Raw genomic sequence first — 25,163 nt, forward strand, 5'->3', positions numbered from 1 at the left:
AGAGTTGACAGCAACAGATTCCAAATGCAAATAGCACACTTGAAATGAACTCTGGACCTTTTATCTGCTCATTGTAATTGGGATAATGAGGGAATAACACACACCTGGCCATGGAACAGCTGAGAAGCCAATTGTCCCATTACTTTTGGTCCCTTAACAAGTGGGAGGCACATATGCAAACTGTTGTAATTCCTACACCATTCACCTGATTTGGATGTAAATACCCTCAAATTAAAGCTGACAGTCTGCAGTTAAACCACATCTTGTTAGTTTCATTTCAAATCCATTGTTGTGGTGTATAGAGCCAAAAATGTTAGAATTGTGTCAATGTCCCAATATTTACGGACCTGACTGTATATATATATATATATATATATATATATATATATATATATATTACATTAACATCAGTCCCTAACCCTCAAGGAGCGTGCAATTTAAGGTCCCTAACTCACATTCATGCATACTAGGGTCAATTTTGGATAGGAACCAATTAACCTACCAGCAAGTCTTTGGAGTGTGTGGGAGGAAATCAGATAACCAAGAGGAAACCCACACAGGCACAGAAAGAACATGAAATCTCCAGGCAGGTGGTGCCGTGGTTGGGATTTGACCCAACAATCCTAGTACTGCCAGGTGGAAGTGCTAAAATATAGGTCACCAACAACTATGCATGTACATACATTTATATATATATATATATATATATATATATATATATATATATATATATATATATATATATATATATATATAAACACACAGCTTGGCTACCTGTTATTTGGGATTTGTCCAACCCTGCACTAATCTGTGTGGGTCCTTCTGTAGCTATACAGGTCATTCTATAATCATCACAAAGACAAAAAACTGAATTTTATTATGTCACAATTTGAAAGACAACAATGCACATCTATAAAGCAGAGAAAAAGACTAAAAAGTAGTAGGTACTATAGTAGTAATATAGTGCTATAGATTACTATATCTAGATATGAATAGTGGCAGCACTATACTAAAGGGTACTGTAACTCTGATACTTATACCACCACTGACACAAGTACACTGTGCATGGAATTTGGGAAGCCTGTAATGTTCTGGTGGAAGTATCCACTAACAACTGATGCTCTTCACCATCCCACAAACTTTGATGAAAAGCTTTCTCCCTCCTCTCCTGCCTACTGATCCTGATGGTTGGCAATGACCCCCCCCCCCCCCTTTGCCACTTGCAAATGCAAACTGAAGATTTAGGTGTAAGTAAAGAGAGCGAGGAACATCTAGAACCCCTATCAGGTTTTTACTGCTATACTGACCTCTGTTACCAGAATAAGGCCTATCATGACCAGATATTCTATTAAATTTATGAATTATCTGCATTTGTTTTTTTTTTTTGTTTTTTTTATTAATGAATAGCTAAATTACTTGTGATGTTAACGGTTTCCTGTGCTTACCATGTGCCTTAACGTTTACTTTAAAGCTGAACTCTATGTATTGTTTGTATTGCATACTAACTTGGCACAATGTAAGTAGGAATTATTAACACCTGTTGGACCACAGGGGAAGCTGGAAATCACTGTAGTAGTTGGTACTACTACAGTGATAGCCCCATCTCCCAGATCCTGTTCAGGTGAGTGGTTATCCCACAGCACGTTGATTTTATATCACTTACAACCATGAAATGAATAGGTATAAAGTATGAGTTACACATTGTCCTTAAAGCACTTAATAAGCAAGCTTGTGCCAGTACTCTAACAAACAGTACACAGTTACAAAGGGAGATTACAAAGAACCTTTATTGTTTAAATCTTGGACAACTATGATTGAAACATTCAACCCAGCAACCAGAGCTGCATAAATAAGATCACATTAAAAAGGAAAGGTCATAGGTGAGCATGGGGGTCATGTGTCTTAAACAGAAAGTACGTTGTTAATATTGAATGTTTACCCTAAAGAAACCCTCCTGCCAAAACAAAAATGCAGATAAAAGCACAAGAGAAGTCAAATGTTTTAATATGCTTATTTGCAGTGTTTTTCTAACCAAAAATAACTTAATGACTTGCAATGTGCCTCTAAGGGCTCGTTTACACTTGCTTTGATTTTAACACACATTAAAGCGCCTGCCGCTTCAACATGTATTTTGGATGTGTTTTTGATGATTCTGTCATGCCTCTGCGGTGCTTTTTTTAAAGTTTTAATGAAGCTTGGCAATTGACTTGTGTGGTTTTTTTTCTGTTTTAAAGGGGCTCAGTAGAACCCCAGTTAAGTAGTATCCCTAGCTCAGTAATTCCAACGCTCAGCAGATCACCAGCTCTTAGTATCCGCCGTTCAGCAGATCCGCAGTTCATTAGTACCCTGCTCAGCAGATTCCCAACTCATTAGTACCCCTGTGCAGCAGATCCCCTACTCAGTAGTACCCCCAGCTCTGCTGACCTTCTGGTTTGCTGATCCTCCTCTCTACCAGTTCTCTGTTCCCTTCTCGCTATATTGCTCCTACGCTGCAGATCAGGTGTGACATCTGCTAGCGTCTCCAGCTCCAGTTCCTCAGGTTTGCTGATTCTCCGCCACTCAGTCCTTTCCATCTCTGGTTTCCACTCACTTCCCATTATATTACTCCCATGCTACGGACATCTGCTAGTTTGCTCCAGCCCCCTAGTCCTGCTGAACCTCCACAGTCCTCTCTCTTTAGTCCCCGCTCACAATCCGGTATAGTGCTCCCACGTTGGCTCATCATGCGTGCTAGTTGCTCCTCGCTGGTCTGGACCCCGCTCACCTTCCTGCTGCTCCGCACTGCACATCAGATGTGAAATCTACACCACCCACTCCAAGAACATATACACGAACCATACCTCCAATACCTCCAAAACAAAGTGAAGCTAACTCTGAATAATTGCCCCTCAAATGCTGAAGGTGCTGTTAGTGAGCGTTGTGATAGACTTCTATGGAGGTTTTGAGAACGCTTTGAAGCATCAAGAAAGTGACATGGGGTATAATTTTTGAAGTGGACTAGAGCGAAGCAAACCAAATATAACAGTGTGAACAGGACTTAAGGTGACCATTTTATTTAGTGAGAGGTGCATTAATTGGCATTCAGAGTGTTTTAAAAAAGAATGTCCAATGCCACAGTCTGAAGAACGTGTAAATGAGCCCTAAAGGCACAGAAAGAGCCAGTTCCCTAGCACAGCCCCCTCTCTACTTGGACAGCATAGCGCTCCCCCCCGCCCCCACTTCTGGACATGTATAACTATTGTATGTGCTGGTGCAACTCACCTCCCTATGTATCAGTCAGGGAAGGAGAGAAAGGGAATAGTATAATGTGTAACTAGAGTGACAGCTCAGAGCCTGCTGACATCGCATTCAATATGGCAGTACCCAGCAGCAGTCTCTGAGTATTTAGAAGACTGTGCATGGGATTCTTTTAGGTCCTGTTCGCAAGGGCGTACTACAGCAAACATCTGTGCAAAGGCCATGCTTGCCCGCATAAGTGCACAGGTGTTCCATGCATACGGGCAGTCCTATTCATGTCAATTGGGATGAAGTGGCAGCTTGGGCATACCCGCTGCACCAAATTTGACAGCTGTGCGTGTGCATGGCCCCGTACGCACAATGTCTAAAGTCGGGGTCATGCACGCACACTCTGCTCTCTCCTCCTATCAACATGCTCCCTGCGAGCACATAAACCAATTGGCTCCTTGTACTGCTTCTTCCTCGCACACTCTAGCCCTGCTGTACAGGGATTGCAAGAGCCTGATACCTAGTCAAATGTAGGCATTCACACTTCTTGCATGACAAAAATAAATGTAATAATGAATTAATTGATTACAGCGCTGCATAATATATTTCTATTATTTAGGCTTTAAATAAGACCAACAAAATTAAAAAAAAATAAAATAAAATAGTACAAGCAAGAAGAAAGTTTAACTTGTTTGATAAGCGTTTGGCAGTTTTATTAAGCTCAAGTCAGCTGCAGAACAAGCACAGAAAGTACTCCTGAATAAATCAGATTTCAAGTAAGCAGGAAATATCAGTGCCAGGATGAGCCAGCATGCCCTAGTTTGCTGATGAATTGTGTGTTTCTAAAAATGGTACTTTTGCTGGTTTCTGAGAACCAGGGTATGGAAATCTCAGTCAGGCAGATAACGTGCAATTATTAGCTACAGGAAATTACAGCAGGAAATATCATAGCACTGCTAGATTTCCTGTGTGACTGACACAATGTATGTTGCACACTGGAAAATTCCCAAATGCTATGCCAAATCTTTATTTGTGGGAATATAAATCATTACAATGGCAGGTGACGTCTACAATCTCTGTTACAATGCAAGGTAGTAGGCACTGTGAAACAATTCCAATTACAGCTAAACAATAGGAACAGCGCAACCATGTACCTTCCTAGAGGGATAACAACTAAGAACAGAATCCACCAAAACTGGAAGACTGAAGATTGCAAAAACATTTAATGATCCAATTAATCTCGTTTTCTGCAGTGATATTCAGATAGTAGTGTCAGAATTTTGTGAACACAACACAAAACCTTTGAGATAAAGTGGAATGGGAGGTTTGATGCACAAATGGCTGACAACTTGGTTCAATGACCATGGACTAAAAGAAAACGTTTCCAGAACATTATTGAATCCATTCACAAAGAATTCGGGATGTTTTAAAAGACCAAGGGGGTCATACTCTACAAAAAGAAAGGTGAACCTAATAAAGGGCCTGCCGAATATATATACCTTTCAAAACACTATATATAGCTCCAGATCAGTCCACTTCTCTCTAAGCCCAAAAATGCAAGTGCCGGCCTGGCTTGTACTGCAGAACATAGACAATTAGCAGGTGGATAACCGCAGACATTTATTGGAAAAAATCAAAAAAGTCTAAATAGCATAACACACAATAGCATGACACACAAGAGCAATTGCACCTTTCATGCCAATGAGGGCTTAATCATAACATCCGTAATGCTCCTTGGTGTGAAAAGCATTGACACCAAACACCACACTGCTGAAGAGAAATCCAGCTATAAAATCTGCTAAGAAACTGAGACTCATAGGACTGTTGATCTCCTGTGTCTACCACTGCACTTAGTGCTTCTTCTTTTTGTTTATACGTATACATACACACACACACACATACATACATTATATATAAATAAAACACAGGCATATCTCCTTTTCCATTGCACAATACAGGTCACTAATTAAAAGGGCAGAGGTACCTGAAGTTGTTGTATTTATTATAGTAATAAACTATGCTCCATGTGCTGTAACCACCTTGTGTATGTATATGTATACAGTATATATACATACACAGTGGGTATAGAAAAGAATCCCCCCCCCCCCTTTAAAATAATCACATTTTGTTGCTTTACAGCCATAAACTAAGACAGACAGTTTTTGTTATATCCAGCTGTATTTACTATTAACATCTAAGTGAAAGATAAAACACCATGTCAGAAAAAAAAAAATCAAAAACAAAATCACAGACTTGGAAAAAGGATTACTAATTATTAATTACTGCCTTTAGTCTGTTGGGATGTCTCTACTGACTTGGCACATCTAGACTTTGCAATATTTGCCTACTTTATTTTGTAGAACTGTTGAAATTCAGTTCAATTTGATGGTGATCATTTTTGGACTGCAGTCTTCAAGTCATTCCACAGATTTTCAAATGGGTTTAGGTCTTGGCTCTGACTAGGCAATGCAAGGACATTCACATTTTTCTCCTTTAACCACTGTGTTGTCATGTTTGCTGTGTGCCTTGGGTCATTGTCAATGGGAAGGTTTACCTTCGAACATAACAACTTTCTGGCAGAGGGCAGCAGATTTTACTCAAGAATTTGAGGTATTTTACCCAACCATTTTTCCTTTTCTCCTGACAAGTGCTTTAGTCCCTGCTGCAAATAAACACCCCCATAACAGGATATCACCACCTCTATGCTTTACTGCGGGAATTGTATTATTTGGATGATGAGCTCCATTGGATTTCCGCCAGACATATAGTTTAGTGTTGAGGCCAAATCATTAAATTTTTTGGTCTCATCTGACCATACCACCTTTTTCCATGTAGCCTCGGAATCTTCAAGGTGCGTTTTGGCAAAGCTCAGTCGGGACTGCATGTGGCCTTTCTTGAGGAGTGGCTCTTTTTTTGCAACCCTCACATACAAACCACATTTGTGGAGAATTTGTGATATTGTTGATACATGCTGTAACGGCAAATGCTAGGTGCAATAACTAAAAGCAAGTCATATACACGCACACAATTAACATGTAGTCATGTAGGTACACTTTAATCAACATTTAAACCATTACATATTCTACGCATGTGAAAGACCATCTACCAAATGAACACCTGCCCTGGCACATCATAGCATTCACCCGGCACTCCAAGAAATAACAGAATCCAACTGCAATATTCTAGCACTGTCAAAACCTCCACTTTTATTATCACACGACACACAGGAGGCTATATCTTATAGTCATCACAATCTGCATAACAGACACCAATAATAATGTGAGCATTACAACAGAGTCACGCTCAGCCACCATATTCGTTATTTGAAAAGTCACACTTTTGCTTCTTATCTACCCTAAACTTCTCATCTACCCCAAACTTTAAGATTTCTAATTTCTCAAACAAGTAGATGTCTTTAAACAGGTTTTTATTTGCTAATGTGAGGTTACTAGATGTTATAAACACAATCCATAAACAAGTTTTTATCTTGCTCTCAGCAGAATATCTTGTGACTCTGTTCCTTTGGCTCAGAGAAATTACATCAGTCACCTCTCATGCCCCTGGCATTTGGGCAACAATGTTTTATTGTAAAAATTACCCAAGAAACAAAGGGTCTAAGGCCAACACATTTCATAGGCATTACACATGTGCACAATAACCACTCTGTCATAAATTCCTGCAACTGCTTCAGAGTTACTGTAGGCCTCTTGGTAGCCTCTCTGACCAGTTTCCTCCTGGCTCTTTCATTCAGTTTGGAGAACGTCCTGATCCAGGGAAAGTCTGTGTTGTACCAAATACCTTTCACTTCTTAATAATAGACTTCACTGTGCTTATAGGCATGAAGCCTTTGAAATTTTTTTGTGTCCATCTCCTGACTTGTGCCTGTCCACAACTTTATCCTGGAGATCTTTGACAGTGCCTTGCTACCCATAGTTGATTGCAGGGTGGATATAAATCAATGATTTTTTTAAAAAAATCAAAAAGATCGGATTTTTTTTATTTAAATCGGATTTTTTTTTAAATAAAATGCTTTTTGAGGAAAATATATTACCATCCAAAGATTATTCCATTATGAAATAAAGACTAGTTTTTTATTATGTAGAATAAGGCTGTATATGTTTAATTTTTTTGGTAAATTCCATTAATCCATTCACAATGTCATGCTCTTCCAGAGGTTTTTGTAAGATTATTGGGCAGTTTCTCTGCCTACAAGATATTATCAGAGATGCTTGGTTTACTTTTGCAGTTCTCAAAACTGAATTTGACTCAGCGGAGATCATATGCCTCTTCTTCACAGCAAAAATGTTATAACATGAACAGAGTTAAGAAAAAGACCTTAATCCTAACTTCTACAAACCTATGAATACAGAATCAACCCCTTCAGTGCTAAGTTTCAAGAAGTTCAGTGAAAAGTTGTTATTCTAAAAATCTTCATCTACTTGCATATTAAAGTTATACCAGCAAGAATTAGTCTTTATGTAGAAAACTATGATTTAAATCAAGCCTTACTGACTAGTGATTTAAATCGTGATTTAAATCAAATCCACCCTGGTTGATTGTTTGCTTCAGTTGCACTACCGGGACTGAAATGCTCCAGGAAAGCTCTTTTCAACTGAGCTAATCAAAATGACTGCAGCTGATCACAGTAGAAAGTCAAATGGTTTTGCGTGCCATTGAGAAGGTGATTAGCTACACCTGATTGAGTCATTTTTAGGATGGGGTGATCCTTTTTCTAACCCTTTTTCAGTGATTCTGTTTTTAATTTTTTTTCTGACATGTTGGTGTTATATCTTTCACATGGATTTTATAAGTTGCACTGAGTAAATACATTTGTACATTGGATAAAACAAAAACTGTGTCTATCTTAATTTCAGGCTGCAAAGCAACAAAAAAGGGGGTGATTCTTTTCAATACCCACTGTGTGTGTGTGTGTATATATATATATATATATATATATGTGTGTGTGTGTGTGTGAAATGATTCCAGCAACCCCTAATTTTAAAGTGAAATACTGCTTTTCCATCAGACTGGAGCCTGATGGGGTGCTATTTTGAACTCGGTTCTACTTTAATGCTCAGTGCGACATCTATAGATCTGAATACATTGCTGAGTTGGCAAACACCTGTAAGATGGAATTCCACAACCAGTTGAGTGGAAACCAGTGTAATAAATGATTAACAAAGCAATAAAATATTAACAAACCTACTTTCATTAATGATGTTTCACAAAGAATGAGGCTTATACTCTGCTGCTCTCCACCAACACAAAGATGTGACAGGTCGGCTATTTTAGGCAACTGTTCCTGAGTACCATCCGAGATATGCTGTTACTTGATTAAATTATTGAATGCCTCTGAATTACCTTTAGCAACCAAATAGTCTAGGATTGCAACTACACCAAAACATCTACTAAATTTCCAATGCCCTTTAAGCTATGCCAGTCTTTCTCTAAGTAGCAAAAGTGAGGCCAGGAACATTGAGACCAAACTGAGAATTCCACTTGGATTATAGATGATTGAGCTGTCATACTATCACATTATAATATAAGGGGGATGAATAGGCTCTTGTTTGTAAAACTACTTTTGCATATCTGATCATCACAGAAAAAAATCACACTACTTTACTTCATACTATTTGTTTCAGTACAAGAAACATTATGTATACATAGGAGCCTTTTTTGTAAAAGAAGAATTACAGGTATGAATATTTTATACATTGTTACATTGGTACAGTCTGGACCAATGTAACAATGTATATACAACACCTGGCCGATGCCCCTGAAAGATGGAAATCACTGAAGTGGACACCACTTCTCCACTGATTTCTACTTGCTTTCTTGTCGCACGCTGACCAGCCAGCCTGATTCATTGTGAATACAGGAAGTTGGCCGCTCAACACAGGTGCCATTTAGAGAATGCTTTGCATTAGGGCGAAGTGAAGAGTGTGATATCACCACCCTACCTCTCCACCTTGTCCAGTCAGGGAACACTTTGCATTAATTAATGCACAGTGGCTAAATGGTTAGCACTTCCGCCTGGCAGTACTAGGGTCGTTGGTTCGAATCCCAGCCACGGCCCCTCCTGCCTGGAGTTTGCATGTTCTCCCTGTGCCTGCGTGGGTTTCCTCCGAATACTCCGGTTTCTTCCCACATGCCAAAGACATGCTGGTAGGTTAATTGGATCCTGTCTAAATTGGCCCTAGTATGTGTATGTATCTATGTGAGTTAGGAACCGTAGATTGTACGCCCCTTGAGGGTTAGGGACTGATGTGAATGTACAATATATGTAAAGCGCTGCGTAAATTGACGGCGCTATATAAGTATCTGTAATAAATAAAATTCAGAAAATGCTAAGCATTCCCTGAATGGTGCCTGTGCTGAGCAGCTGACCTCCTGTGTTCACAATGCATTGGGCCGGCCACTCAGCATGGCACCCAGAAGCAGGAGGAGATCACTGCAGTAGTGGGGTCCATTTCCACAGTGGTTTAGTGTGTGGGCAGCTGTCTATTCCAGCTGCAGTAGGGGGCGCATCACACAATTCCTTTTTTTTGTGTCACCTTTATTTGAAGTGCACAAAGTGACAATTAATTTATGTCACTGCACTGCGATGCCTTCCTTTATGCTGCAAGCTCACCGTGTTGCACCTCCAGGCTGCATTGCAGTGTGTGTGACCTGCATTCATCCAGTGCGGTAAAATGCAGGTCACCTCAATATGTATGAACGGGGCCTTAAAATTCAAAAATGACTCCCATGGCAGACAAAAAGTGAACCCTGTCCTGAGAATAGATTCAGATCCCTTTCAGTGATGCTCACTGTGGATTCCCCCCCCCCCCAGTTTGAGGGCATGCCTCTCCCCCTTTTCCTGCATGCTCGGATACGGGTCTAGTATGCATCTGGGGGGGGGGGCCTCAAGCCATATTTTTTATTTTTGGCATGGGGTCCGCCATAAAATTCATACTAGACCTGAAGGGTGTGGTATGGACTGTGGGGGAACCTCCATGCCATTTTTACATTTTCTTTACATTTTTACTGAAAGGCTTATTTGTTTACATTGTGCTGCCAGTCGGGAATCCCCTGGCTGAAAGCAGAGATGAGAGATGGTTGTCAAAATGCCAGTGGTTGGACTCTTTAACAACCAATGACTCATCCCTGCTGGCTGACAGCAGAGATGAATCACTGGTTGTTAGGAAGCCTGCAGTGTCAACTCCTTAACAACCAACACAAATTGCAGGCAAAAACACACAAAAATAAACACAGACATGTGTTCTTGGTGTGTCGCTATTGAAGTCTATGGGGTACACAACCGTGCTGCATCACACCAAAGTAGACTGGTTCCCCAAAGTCACATCACATAATGCATTGATATGGATGGGCACCATATATCAATTGTGATATTTATTGTCATGTGATTCTGTGTGACTCAAGTCACATCTGAAATGGCGCTAGCTGAACCAGACCTTAGTGTCCGGTATTGAACAAAAATATATTCAATTTTTCATTTAAACATTGCAGCTAGAAAACAGTTGCATTTTGTGCAGCAGCTCTAACAGACAGAGATACTATTAAAGAACAGAAACGATCTGAAAACGATACAGAAGGCAGTGTCCTGTGACCTACAGTAGACCTTTCATTGATATACTTGTCCTCTGAGAGTGTTTGTTACATGGATGGTTCTAATCAGAGAGATCATTGATCTTTCTAACAAATGTGCTATGAGAACATATTGACATTTTTCCCAGAGCTACTTGTACCAAAAATAGAACAAGCCACTTTTATGGTCTATTTATGACAGACAATCTCTGCACCTCCAACCTTTCAGGCTGCCTTTACCACATGTGAGTAAATAAAAGTGTGAAACAAAGTCAGAGACCGATTGCGTAAAGCAGTTCAGAGAACTACAGATATGACAGAGAATTCAAAAACATGCAGAGCGAAAATATAATCCCACCCAGCCCCTACTCCTAACAAAAGCAAAAAAAATCCTTTGATTGCACATTTGGTTCTCCAATGCCTTCAAAATGCCCTAGTAAACAGGGAAGCAGCATTGCAGCTGTCATCTTCTTCACTACAACGCAAGCATCCACACCTACTATAGGAAAATATGGACACTAAAACAAAAAGGGCAAACTATTATGATGCATATAGTAATACCTCTGTAGAAATAACTTCTTAGGCCTTAGGAGAAGGTTCAAGGTGTGCAAGAGGCATGAAAAAAGACTGAATGATTTTCCTACAACTAATAGAAATTAAAAAAAAAAATCAAAAACAATAAATAAATATATATATATATACATACATACATACATACATACACACTATATTGCCACAAGTATTGGGACGCCTGCCTTTACACGTACATGAACTTTAATGGCACCCCAGTCTTAGTCCGTAGGGTTCAATATTGAGTTGGCCCACCCTTTGCAGCTATAACAGCTTCAACTCTTCTGGGAAGGCTGTCCACAAGGTTTAGGAGGGTGTCTATGGGAATGTTTGACCATTCTTCCAGAAGCACATTTGTGAGGTCAGGCACTGATGTCGGACGAGAAGGCCTGGCTCACAGTCTCCACTCTAATTCATCCCAAAGGTGTTCTATCGGGTTGAGGTCAGGACTCTGTGCAGGCCAGTCAAGTTCCTCCACCCCAAACTCACTCATCCATGTCTTTATGGACCTTGCTTTGTGCACTGGTGTGCAGTCATGTTGGAACAGGAAGGGGCCATCCCCAAACTGTTCCCACAAAGTTGGAAGCTTGAAATTGTCTAAATTGTCTTGGTATGCCGACGCCTTAAGATTTCCCTTCACTGGAGCTAAGGGGCCAAGCCCAACCCCTGAAAAACAACCCCACACCATAATCCCCTGTCCACCAAACTTTACACTTGGCACAATGCAGTCAGGCAAGTACCGTTCTGGAAACCGCCAAACCCAGACATGTCCATCAGATTGCCAGACAGAGAAGCCTGATTTGTCACTCCAGAGAACTTGTCTCCACTGCTCTAGAGTCCAGTGGCGGCGTGCTTTACACCACTGCATCTGACGCTTTGTATTGCACTTGGTGATGTAAGGCTTGGATGCAGCTGCTCGGCCATGTAAACCCATTCCATGAAGCTCTCTACACACTGTTGTTGTGCTAATCTGAAGGCCATATGTAGTTTGGAGGTCTTTAGCTATCGACTCTGCAGACAGTTGGTGACTTCTGCACACTGTGCGCTTCAGCATGCGCTGACCCCGCTCTGTCATTTTACATGGCCTACCACTTCGTGGCCTAGTTGCTGTTGTTACCAGTTGCTTCCACTTTGTTATAATACCACTAACAGTTGACCATGGAATATGTGTGTGCGTATCTTCTCCCTGTGCCTGCATGGGTTTCCTCTGGGTACTCCACTTTCTTTTCCCGCACTCCAAAGACATGCTGGTAGGATAATTGGCTCCTGTCTAAATTGGCCCTAATATTTGTATGTATGAATGTGAGTTAGGGACCTTAGATTGTACACCCCTTGAGGGTGAGGGACTGATGTCAATGTACAATATGTATATGTATGTAAAGAGCTGCATAAATTGATGGCACTATATAAGTACCTGTAATAAATAAATAAATACACATACCCACGGCCTTTGGGAAGAAAGTGGGTCAGGTAAGAGATGCACCAGGGCTCTGTCACGCCAGGGCATTGTAGTAGAGTATGGCGCTTACAGCTATGGTCTGTTTTTTACTTAGGGTGTTGGTATAAGTAGGGTCAGGGATATAAATTTAAAAAAAAAAAAAAAAACACCGTAAATTTTGAAAAAAAAAGTTTTCAACTTTCGGCTATAAAACATGTCCAATAAAAAAATGTACATTTCTTCATAAATTTTGGCCACAATATATTCTGCTAAATGTTTTTGGTAAAAAAAAAAAAAAAGATTTCAATAAGTGTACATTGATTGGTTTGCACGAAAGTTATATTGTCTAGTAACTATGGTATATATACTGGGATTTGTATTAATTTTTGTATAACTAATGGCAGTGGTCAGCGACATGGTGCACATGCGCCTTCCTTAAACAAGGAACCAGGAAGTGACATACCAGTTTGTCACTGTGCCTGCATGGACTGCCGTCCTCAGTACATTGCCAGCAGAGGTCCGGAAGTGGTTATGCAGGGTCTGACACACCCATACATCTTTCTGGGACTCCTATATCTTCGTAGTCGATTATTTACCTGTTAACAGTTTTTAACAGTAAGAGTTTCTAATTCCCCCCCCCCCTTCAAATCATCCAGCCCTATCTTCTGTGTTTACCATCTGCCATGATGTTATGGTTTGCTATGTCGTGTGATTTAATATTGAAAAATCAATTCAAGTGAATAAGCAAAATAAAAAAAAAAGTACAGATGGCACCTATATCCTGAGCCTCTATGCCATGGTTATATTTATTGGCTCTATAAATCCATTTGATTTCTACACATTTATAGTCTGACTCCAAAATCTATTTACAATTTGGATTGGGATGGGAAGGTGGTGGTGGGGGTTGGGGGATGTAAGGAGGGAAAGCTTTTTCAAGTTTTTTATTCTTATCTGTAATCCCACTGGGAAGATGTTTGCTGACTTCCTGTCTCCGCAATACTCATAAATGAAAAAATGGGCTTACCTGTCTCTGTAAAGTGAAGACAGCAATAAAACATTGTTAGAAGTTCTAACTCTTCCTTACTATGCTAAAAATGTGTTTTGTTTACGTTTGTGTCCACTGTAATAACAGCTTGACAGAGGCTCTAAAGCTGGCCATACACTGTTAGTTTTTTCCTTTCTTTTTTCGTTGAGCCAGCAGGCTGAATGAAAAAAGAAAAAGATTCTTCCATTCACACAAACAAGGTGAATGGAGGAATCCTTTCCTGGCAAGACATTGTATTCTGACAACTGCACCCACTGCTGTCAGAATCCACTGATCAGCTGATTGGCTGCAGCCGCTGATCGAGCCCCCCCCAGATTTCGGTTGTGCCCCCCCAAAGCCATTAGCTCCCCCTCCTGCCTCCAGCCCTGATGCTGTGCCCCTTTAATTCCCTCTCACTGTTGGGCAAAAGCTGCCCTCTGTGTCACATACTTCTGACCTCTGCCTCACTTAGTAATGACCCCTGTCCTACACCCTGCTGACTCCTGTCCTCCCTCCTGCTCACCTCTGTACATTGTCCTACAAACTAATGGCCTCTGCTGACCTTCCATCCTCTGTCCCCGACATTTTTTACTACACCCCCTCATCAGAAAGGCTAGATCCGGCCCTGCTGTGAATCATTACTTTTCTTTTTGTAAGGCATGTTCAGGTATAACACCTCACAGTTCTTCAGGAAGCACATTTTTGCACTTTTGTTCAATACAAAGAGCTTTACAAAAAAGTATGAACTGCCAGAGAGAGCATTTAAGTTTCTTGGCAAAGGTATTAGATGACAACATGTTGTTTTGTAAAGTCAGAAGCACTGTAAGCCAGGCATACAGATGAACTCAGCTGAATTAACTTTTCTTTACACTTACCCTTTAAGTAGTATAAAGAGTATATGTTGGTGGGAACTGATATATTCCACAGTGGGGCTGCGAGTGCCAATCTGTCTTCTCAAGATATTGTTGAAAATCTGAGATACATCCTTCTTACCCTGAAAGATATTTTCAAATTACAGACATAATTTAAAGATGGTCACACACATTACAATCTTATTGGACAATCTCTGTACAATTTGCTTCAACAATAATGTTTTCTATTTAATTCATATTCAACCAGACAGACTCTCATGTTACAATGTTTTAGTATCTAAAGAAAACTGTACAATTAGATTGTGAAGTGTGTTGCTTAGGCTTTGTATAAAAGTCTACAAGAAGTGTAAAGTGTAGGTATTGTTATGAGCAACCAAAATACAGTGGGTATAGAAAAGAATCACACCCCTTTAAATAATCATATTTTGTTGCAGCTTGAAATAACAGACACAGTTTTTGTTCTATCCAAACAAATTTACTCTGTGGAATGACTTGAAGACTGCAGTCCATAAACGTCCACCATTAAATTTAACTGAACTTGAGCAGTTCTGCAAAGAAGAGTGGACACATATTGCAAAATCTAGATGTGCAAAGATAGTACAGATATATCCCAACAGATTAAAGGCTGGAATTAAAGCAAAAGCTGGTTCAACAAAATACTGACACAAGGGGGTGATCCTTTTTCCAACTCAGTGAATCTGTTTTTGAATTTTTTTTTTTTTCTGACATGTTGGTGTTATATCTTTCACTTAGATGTTATTAGAGTAAATACATTTGGATAGAACAAAAACTGTCTGTCTTCATTTCAGGCTGCAACACAACAAAATGTGATTATTTTAAAGGGGGGGGGAGAGTGATTCTTTTCTATACCAACTGCATTTTGGTTGCTCATAACAATACCTACACCTTACACTTCTTTCAGGCTTTTATACAAAGCCTAAGCAACGCACTTCACAATCTAATTGTACCATTTTCTTTAGATACTAAAACATTGTATCATGACAGTCTGTCTGACTGAATAAAATTAGAAAAATTTCTTGTTGAAGCAAACTGTATTGAGTAAATACAGCTGAATAAAGCAATTCATTTCAGGCTGAAAAGCAACAAAAGGTGATTACAGTAATACCTTGGTTTACGTATGCCTCAGTTAACGTAATTTTTGGTTTACGAATGAAAATCCATTGAAAATAATGCCTCGGTTTACGAATCTTTTACTAATTTTTTTCCAAACACGAAGTGTATGTTGGTGCTGATTTCTAAATGCAATTGCCGTCTTTTATTTTTTTCTTCACTATAGCTCACAACATTAGCTGTCACTTTCCCCAGAGTTATAGGAAACTTTGTATCTTTTAAGAAACTGAAAGGAAACATTGTTTATTTTAACTTGGGGAAATAAACTAAAAGAAACTCTCTCTCTTTTAGTTGGGGGGAAAGTGCCAGCTGAATTTCTGAACTGCTGTATAGTGAAGAAAAAAAAAAAAGCAATAATTACATTTAAAAACTGGCACCTAAAAGTATTGCCGGCAATTAAAAAAATTATTGAAAAATCTCTTAGCTATAGTAAAGAAAAAAAAAAGCGGTAATTACATTTAAAAACCGGCACCATAATAAATGAAAAAAAAAACGGCATGGGGTCCCCCCTCCAATCCATACCAAGTGCTTCGGGTCTGCTATGAATTTTAAGGGGAACTCCCACGCCAAAATTAAAAAAAAAAAGATGTGGGGGTTCTCCCCCTCCCCCAGAAATCCATACCAGACCCTTATCTGAGCATGCAGCCCGGCAGATCAGGAAAGGGAGGGGGGGGATCAGCAAGGCCCCCCCCCTTCCGAATAGACAGCCTGGATGGAGAAATCTCCACTGCTGGCTATTATAGTCTGGCAGATGCAGTAACCATGGCTGCCTGAATCCCCAACAGTAATTGCTTTTAACAGGATGCTGTCAACTGTTCAGTTTACATATTCCACCTGGCTCAGTCCATTTTTTATTTCCAAAATTCACAATAGAAGAAGTATGGAAGACATTCATTTTCTGAAATCTATAAAACTTGTGCTGGGTGAACTGCAACCATTAGAACCATGGTAGAATTAAACAGAAAGATAGTCACAATCACAACTACCTGGATTTTAAAGAAAAGTAAATGAGCAGATGGGTAGGATTATGACAGCTGTTAATTTTAAATTCAGCAATAGTTACAGAGCAGTGTGGGGCTATTACATCATCCTGAAAGCAACTGTCAAGTAGTATAAAAATAACAGTGTAGTAAAGCACCACATCCTTTTCACTTAGATTACTGTCAAGTAGTATGTCTTCTATAGTTCACAATGCCTGTAGGTAGACCATTTTAAACCCTGAAATCACATATATATAAAGGAAACAAATTAAAGTATATCCATGACCTTCCATTAAAAAACAAATATGTGCAGCAGCACTTCATTAAGAGTGCATCTGCACTTATAGTTTTCTCTTAGTTCACTCAGGCCTTGAATGTTAAAGCAGCCTTTAACATGCGGCGGAGGTGCTCAAGAAGGAAGGGAAAAAGGAGACATGATTGAAACCTTTAAATACACCAAAGAGGTGAATAAGGTTATGGAGGGCAGTATTTTCAACATGAAACCAAAATCAAGAACATGGGGACATGACCTTAAACTAACGGGTGGAAAGTTCAAAACTAATCTCAGAAAGTACTATTTTAATGAAAGAGTAGTTGATGCTTGGAATAATGAAAAGTGGAAGCTTGTGAGCTGCTATGTAAGTGCTAATTGATATTAAGTGCTAATTGTAAATCGCCTGCACCTTTTATTAATAAACGGTTTTATACGGATAATACACTATGATTTGATTATTCTTCTATTCAACCTACGTGAAAGGGGAGCCTATCGTTTGATTGGAGAAGGACCCCAAACAGCAGGATACCATCCCATCCATTTTGGCCCATTTAAAGGGACACAAGCGTTATATGACCTCACTTAACGGTTTGGTCATATACTTGAGGTGACAGCACATCTGGTGGGGGAGCATAATATAAGGAGAATTTTTTTACACAAGAAATCAATTAAGCAGCACGGGATATTTTATTTAAAAAATAAACTAGGCACATTTGAAGAAGCATATATATATGGACTTTTTTAATATATTTCTGACATGTGTATGGACATTACAGTACTTTTGGCATATTGTATTTTTATGTATAAGCGTATTGCTTTTGAAAATTTATATTGGTTCATATACTTATTTTGTCACTCACTATCCATAGCAGTACTAAACTTCCAGCAGATATAGGTAGTGAGCCAGTCAACAGTAATTAGCTTCAAATGTGCTTGGGACAAACATAGATTTATACTCAGACAAAAAAGTTAACAAAAAAAACCCCAAAAACACCCCCCCCCCAAAAAAAAAACAAAAAACAAACAAGCAAAAAAAAATGGCAGACTCGATGGACCACTTGGTCTTTTTCTGCCATCACTTTTCTATGTTTCTATGTCACATAAGGGGACTCTCCTAAAATGCCCTGTGACATTTATTTTTTTTTTACAATGTTAAAATGGAGAGTGATCACTTTTGATGCTTTGCAATTGTACCGCAAATGTGCTGTAGATGCCTTAGGCCCGTTTTAGGCCCAATTCAATAGAAATCAATGGAGTTGCAAAAACCTGCCTGCCAAACTCTGAAAGCAGCGCTATTTTTGCATCGCCATGACCTGAAGCAAAGCTAACACTGCCATGTAAACACCTCCACCCAGCTCCCTATTTTAACATTTTTAGTGGCATTTACAGTGGGGATCGAAAGTTTGGGCACCCCAGCTAAAAAATTGTATTCATGTGCATAAAGAAGCCAAGAAAAGATGGAAAAATGTCCAAAAGGCATCAAATTACAGATTAGACATTCTTATAATATGTCAACAAAAGTTAGATTTTATTTCCATCATTTACATTTTCAAAATAACAGAAAACAAAAAAATGGCGTCTGCAAAAGTTTGGGCACCCTGCAGAATTTATAGCATGCACTGCCCCCTTTGCAAAGCTGAGACCTGCCAGTGTCATGGATTGTTCTCAATCATCATCTGGGAAGACCAGATGATGTCAGTCTCAAAGGTTTTAAATGCCCAGACTCATCTGACCTTGCCCCAACAATCAGCACCATGGGTTCTTCTAAGCAGTTGTCTAGAAAACTGAAACTGAAAATAGTTGACGCTCACAAAGCTGGAGAAGGCTATAAGAAGATAGCAAAGCGTTTTCAGATGTCAATATCCTCTGTTCGGAATGTAATTAAGAAATGGCAGTCATCAGGAACAGTGGAAGTTAAAGCAAGATCTGGAAGACCAAGAAAAATATCAGACAGAACAGCTCGCAGGATAGTGAGAAAAACAATTCAAAACCCACGTTTGACTGCACGATCCCTCCAGAAAGATCTGGCAGACACTGGAGTTGTGGTACACTATTCCACTATAAAGAGATACTTGTACAAATATGGTCTTCATGGAAGAGTCATCAGAAGAAAACGTCTTCTACGTCCTCACCACAAAAATCATCGTTTGAACTTTGCAAATGAACATATAGACAAGCCTGATGCATTTTGGAAACAAGTTCTGTGGACCGATGAGGTTAAAATTGAACTTTTTGGCCAGAATGAGCAAAGGTACGTTTGGAGAAGAAGGGGCACAGAATTTAATGAAAAGAACCTCTGTCCAACTGTTAAGCATGGGGTTGGATCAATCATGCTTTGGGGTTGTGTTGCAGCCAGTGGCACAGGGAACATCTCACGAGTAGAAGGAAAAATGGATTCAATAAAATTTCAGCAAATTCTGGATGGTAACGTGATGCCATCTGTGAAAAAGCTGAAGTTAAAGAGAGGATGGCTTCTAAAAAATGGATAATGATCCTAAACACACCTCGAAATCCACGGGGGATTACATCAAGAGGCGTAAACTGAAGGTTTTGCCATGGCCTTCACAATCTCCTGACCTCAACATAATTGAAAATCTATGGATAGACCTTAAAAGAGCAGTGCGTGACAGACAGCCCAGAAATCTCAAAGAACTGGAAGACTTTTGTAAGGAAGAATGGGCAAAGATACCTCAAACAAGAATTGAAAGACCCTTGGCTGGCTACAAAAAGCGTTTACAAGCTGTGATACTTGCTAAAGGGGGCAGTACAAGATATTAACTCTGCAGGGTGCCCAAACTTTTGCAGACGCAATTTTTTTGTTTTGTTATTTTGAAAGTGTAAATGATGGAAATAAAATCTAACTTTTGTTGACATATTATAAGACTGTCTAATCTGTAATTTGATGCCTTTTGGAGATTTTTCCATCTTTCCTTGGCTTCTTTATGCACATTAATACAAATTTTTAGCTGGGGTGCCCATACTTTCGATCCCTACTGTATAGGAGGTCATGAAGATGAAAAACAGGAGAGAGTGACAGAGCAAAGAGCTTATCAGTCTGATGCTTTACTTTTCATTGTCCAGCCAGTGGCTGCGGAGGGTTAAGACCTGCAAATATTACTTAACTGCAACAGTGAAAAATCAGGTCTCCTGCCCTGCCAGAAAAGACTGTACTGTGTGGCAGAGCTATGCAAATCTTAGGACTGATTAAAGAGAAATACAAATCCTTTGTCAGGCAAAACAACTCCCATATATGCATTTCATTTGTGTATTTACATGTTTGGTTGGAGTTCAGCTATAACATATCGTGAATAAGTGCTTCGAAAAAACTATCTGCATTCAAAGTGACTTCCCAATTCAATTTAAAAACAACCTTTTTTATAAGGAGTCATGGACATGTGAAGAGGAATAAAAGAAATTGTGTGTGGCCCCTCCTCAAATGGCAGAGACTGCTTTCTGAGACCATAGTATATATGAATTATGTCATTTTGCAAGATACTAATAAAGAAGGTGTCCCATGTGGCAAGGTGAATATATACATACCTCAAAGTCTATGAGGTGCAGGTTGGCTATCAATGTCACTAACAAACCACTGTTGTAGAGCTCCTGTGCTAGCTGGGCCACAGTCTCAGTTTGAGGCTCCTTGTCTCCTGTACCACACAAAATTTCCTTTGTGGCTTGGAGGGATTTGGACACCTCTTCAGAGGCCTGAAACATGCAGAAACACAACCTGTAATGCACTAAAATTTTAAAGAAGGCTGATCAATACAACAAAGACATGTCTTTTTATAAGTAGTCAGGAGTAAGTAAACCAATCCATTAGTAAACAATATCTCTTATGTACCAGAAACATGTATTTTAATTAGCAAGCAGAAGCAGTACTCAAAAAGTTATAAAATGAGTCATAATCTTTTAGACTGTCTGGATTATATAGGCAAAAATATTATTTATGGCCTCAGAACTATAAGGCTACTTTCACACTACTCTGTATGAAAAACACACGTGTTTTTGGCACATTTTTCTCTGCATTAAATTTTATGCAACACATTATGTGGTTTTATGCATTTTTGCCAAATACGCGTTGCGTTTTCTCCATATCACTTCCACTATTCTAATGTGATTTTCAGTGCAACTATTGATGCAATTCAATGCAACTGTAGAAGCCCTGTTCACATAACTGAATGACAAGAGAAATCACATTATATTCTGACTTCAGTGCAATTTCAGCCTCAAAGATTTCTAAATTATCTCGCAAAAGTTGCATCAGCATAGATAGGAAGCATTCCTATGCAGCTTTGATAGATCAGTGTTTTTTTTTTAACCCTCACCTCTTTTCCTAGGTCATCCTTGTTGCTCAAAGGCTAGGTTCACACTGAAGCAGTTTTGATCCTTCCTTTGATCAGTTTCCTTCCTCTTTTTTAACAACTGAGCAAAAATGGATCAGTTTGAAAGCAGTCTAATACTCCTTTCACATATCCTCATAATTCTATCATAATACAAATTAAAGTGTTCCTAAACCCCGGACCCTGCATTCACTAGATCTGGTCTCCCACAGTACACAGAACATGGAAATGCAATTATTTTAGTAAATGCGGGCATACTTCAGTTTACGAATTTAATTTGTTCTGAGGGACCTTTAGTATAGCGAAACATTTGTAAACCAATAAATCTGTTCCGGATGTCAGAAAAAAGTAAAAGCTACTAAAATACCGCATGAGTTATTTTATCAAGTCATGTGGTATTTTAATAGTGACAACCATGTGTTAATGTTTCAGCTGTCAGCGGGGTTCTCCACTGACAGCTGAATGGAAAATAATTCCCAGCTTTTTTTTCTTCACTATAGCTCACAGAATTAGCTGTCACTTTCCCTGGAGTTAAAGGAAACCTTCTTTTAAGAAACTAAAAGGAAACATTGTTTCTTTTAACTTGGGGAAATAAACTAAAGGGAAACAGCTGAATCTCTGAGCTAAAGTGAAGAAAAAAAAAACGGTAATTACATTTAAAAACCAGGACCATAATAAACAAATGGAGTGGGGTCCCCCTCCCATCCATACCAAGCCCTTTGGGTCTGGTATGGATTTTGAGGGGAATTCCCATGCCACAATTTAAAAAAAAAAAAATGGTGTGGGGGTCCACAAGGGTCTCTTCCCCACAACCCTGGCCGGTGGTTGTTGGGGTCTGCTGGCAGGGGGCCTATCAGAATCTGGAAGCCCCCTTTAACAAGGGGGCCCCCAAATCCCAGCCCCCCCCCATGTGAATGAGTATGGGGTACATGGTCCATTGTACATTGTACAGAGGCCAGGGACACAGGTAGTACTGAAGCTTTTAAATACATACGACAGCCAGGTAATGAGTACTTTTAATCCCAGTTGTCACTAGAACAGGTGTGCCCTCTGGGAAATTTCCCCTTGTGTCATATTCAGGTGATCACTTTCTGTCCAATTGTCATCAGGACAAACAGAAAAACAGATAGAAAGAACAACTTGATAGGAGTTGCAATTGTTCCCTACTTGATCAAATACAAAAAAAATACATTTGGCTACAGATAAAGAACATGGTTATAGATATTTAAAGGAATTAAATTTCATTGGTTGCTACAGCCATGATGCCACATCTCAATAATAGGGCAGAGGAAACCTATATTGTGTGAAACATTTAATTGCTCCCTGTTGTTTAAACAAAGGAATTTGTCACATGATTACAAAAAGAAAATACATATGCTTTACCTTTTCTGTCTTCTTGTCCTGCTTTTCTAATAAAACCATGTTATCCTTCAACGTTTTCACAATTTCTGCAGGATTCTTGTGTGATTTACTGAACAATGGCATTTTTTTCATCTTGCTGGAATGTTAATGTATCGATACCCTAAAAAGCAAAGCAAAAACAAACATAATGCTACACAAGGCTAAGGGTGGCCAAACACATTCCAATTTTGTCAATTTGATGTCGCAAAGTATAGACTGGATCAGGCTATAGATTGGAGTTGTTGGAAGATATCACTATTGCAAACAGAATGAAAAAAGGAGCCAATCTTTGCCTTTCCAGACAAGAAGTGAAACAACTTCTTAGCACCTGCCTGCCTCAGTTTTGCTGGTCATAGTAAAGATACACTGCAGCAGGTCCTAGCAACTTGAGGAAGGACAGATATCTCTTTGTCTGTAATTCTGAGTGCAAGATCTACCAATCCATGAACAACTTAGGTGTCAATCTCAACAATTCTAACCAAACACTAGTACCAACCTAACCTGTCATCCAGGATTATTGGGGAACTGCCTTAATTTTGAAATTAAAATAAGTAACAGCAGCCAAAAAAAAAGACCAAAGAATGCCAACATTTTTGCTGCATGGATGCACTTAAATTACATCTCAAGAGGAAACACCACAATCTGTTCCATTGCTTCATTAAAGCTGACCTTCCCTATTTGTCTTTTAGTAAGGCTAGCAACCCTAGTAAATATTTATATCTGACCCACGTAGAGATTTTGGTTCCATTGTTGCCAATAAATACAACAAAACAAACTATAACCACAGGATCCACTTACTAGAATGTAAGAAATTGCATGGTATGGCAGAAACGGATCAGACAAAACAATTGGCGGTGTTTTGTACATCACATAGCTGACTTCAAACTGTACTAAGCCTGAAATTGAATAAGTAGATGTCTGGCAGAAATTCTAGCCAGTCTAGCTAGTCCTTAGCTATAGCATATGTTAATATAGTCTTTAAAGCGGTTGTAAAGGTTCAAGGTTTTTTACCTTCATGTATGCTATGCATGAGGGTAAAAAACCTTCTGTGTGCAGCAGTGCCCCCAGCCCCCTCAATACTGACCTGAGTCCCATCGCGATCCAGCGATGTGCACAACAGCTGGCTGTCCCGGGTCTCTGCCTCCTATTGGCTGGGACAGCAAGCGGAGAGAGGGGGTGGAGCCAAGCCACGGCTCCCTGTGTGAATGGACACACGGAGCAGCGAGTGCCCCCATAGCAAGCTGCTTGCTCTGGGGGCACCCGACAGGAGGTACGGGTTAGGAAAGCCTGCGGAGGACCTGAGAAGAGGAGGATCCAGGCTGCTCTGTGTCTTTGCAAAACCACTGCACACAGCAGGTAAGTATAGTTTGTTATATTACAAAAAAAAAAATTAACCTTTAGTATCGCTTTAAGGTGGCTCCACATCAGCTAAGAGGGCTTGTTTAAGACTTTCTCTTCCAATAAATATCTGATATCCATCTGTTCAGCCAATATTCAGCTGTTTCAGAAGATGTGATCATCTGAAAGCAGTAAAGGAGTACAGCTCTCCATCAATTCCCCATAGCCCTCTAATGACATTCCTTGCATGGACCACACATACCTGCTAGTCTGGATCATCATCATAGACGGCCAAATCTACTGAAGACAAAGACTCAAGAAGGAGTTGGACTAACCTGGAGGTATATGGACAGCTTTACTGGTTACTATTGTTTTCTATGTGGTAGCTGCAATGCAGAGTGGGAATATTTTCCTCTTTTTATTTTTAACACGGATGTGGGCTATGGCATGTCTGCATTTTTTTTTTTCAATAACGCTGTGGTTGCAAGGATCATAAGAGTCAAAGAAAAGGGGATCTATGGAATTCTGATTTAGCATAATACTTTTTATCAGATTTTTTTGCTTTATCATGTTGAGCTTGAGATCTCTCTTAAATGTAATGTTTTTGTGTTTGACTGTCGTGTACCTGTAAACTAGAATTCCAGGAAAACTGAACATTAAAGAGGGACTTCACCCTACGCAAAATTAGATTTCATATAGAGAATACATATTCCTGTATAATAACAAACAAACTTACAAGCCCATAGAATCCAGTAATTTCTTAATCGAAATTGTAGTTCTCCTGGCATTGGTCTGCTTCTCATCGCCAACTTTAAAGTCCTTTTCCTGGTTTCATCCCGCACATGCACAGACACACCACGGGTCTCTGCCAGGTCTTTTAATTTCCCCACAAATGCGCAGACACACCATACATTTTGACAGGTCCCAAAGACCTATCAGAGACCTGTGGCATGTTTGCATGTATTGGGAATCCTGAACATGCA

At 39.6% G+C, this 25,163-nt stretch overlaps 1 protein-coding gene across 1 annotated transcript in view; it reads right to left on the reverse strand.

Moving 5' to 3' along the window:
• LOC149444315 (calcium-binding protein 39-like) overlaps positions 1-25,163 on the reverse strand; it is a 139,117-nt gene that overhangs the window by 59,642 nt on the left and 54,312 nt on the right. The window contains exons 2-4 of the mRNA XM_089654674.1: positions 22,825-22,963; positions 20,642-20,806; positions 14,720-14,838 (exon numbers count right to left, since the gene is read on the reverse strand). Of these exons, the coding sequence (XP_089510800.1) occupies positions 14,720-14,838; positions 20,642-20,806; positions 22,825-22,935 (395 nt within the window). The 5' untranslated portion in view covers positions 22,936-22,963. The remainder of the gene's footprint in view (positions 1-14,719; positions 14,839-20,641; positions 20,807-22,824; positions 22,964-25,163) is intronic.

The sequence above is a fragment of the Staurois parvus genome, unplaced genomic scaffold, assembly GCF_062004578.1.
Source record: "Staurois parvus isolate SC_StPar_1 unplaced genomic scaffold, SC_StPar_1.0 ptg000789l, whole genome shotgun sequence".
NCBI lineage: Eukaryota > Metazoa > Chordata > Amphibia > Anura > Ranidae > Staurois > Staurois parvus.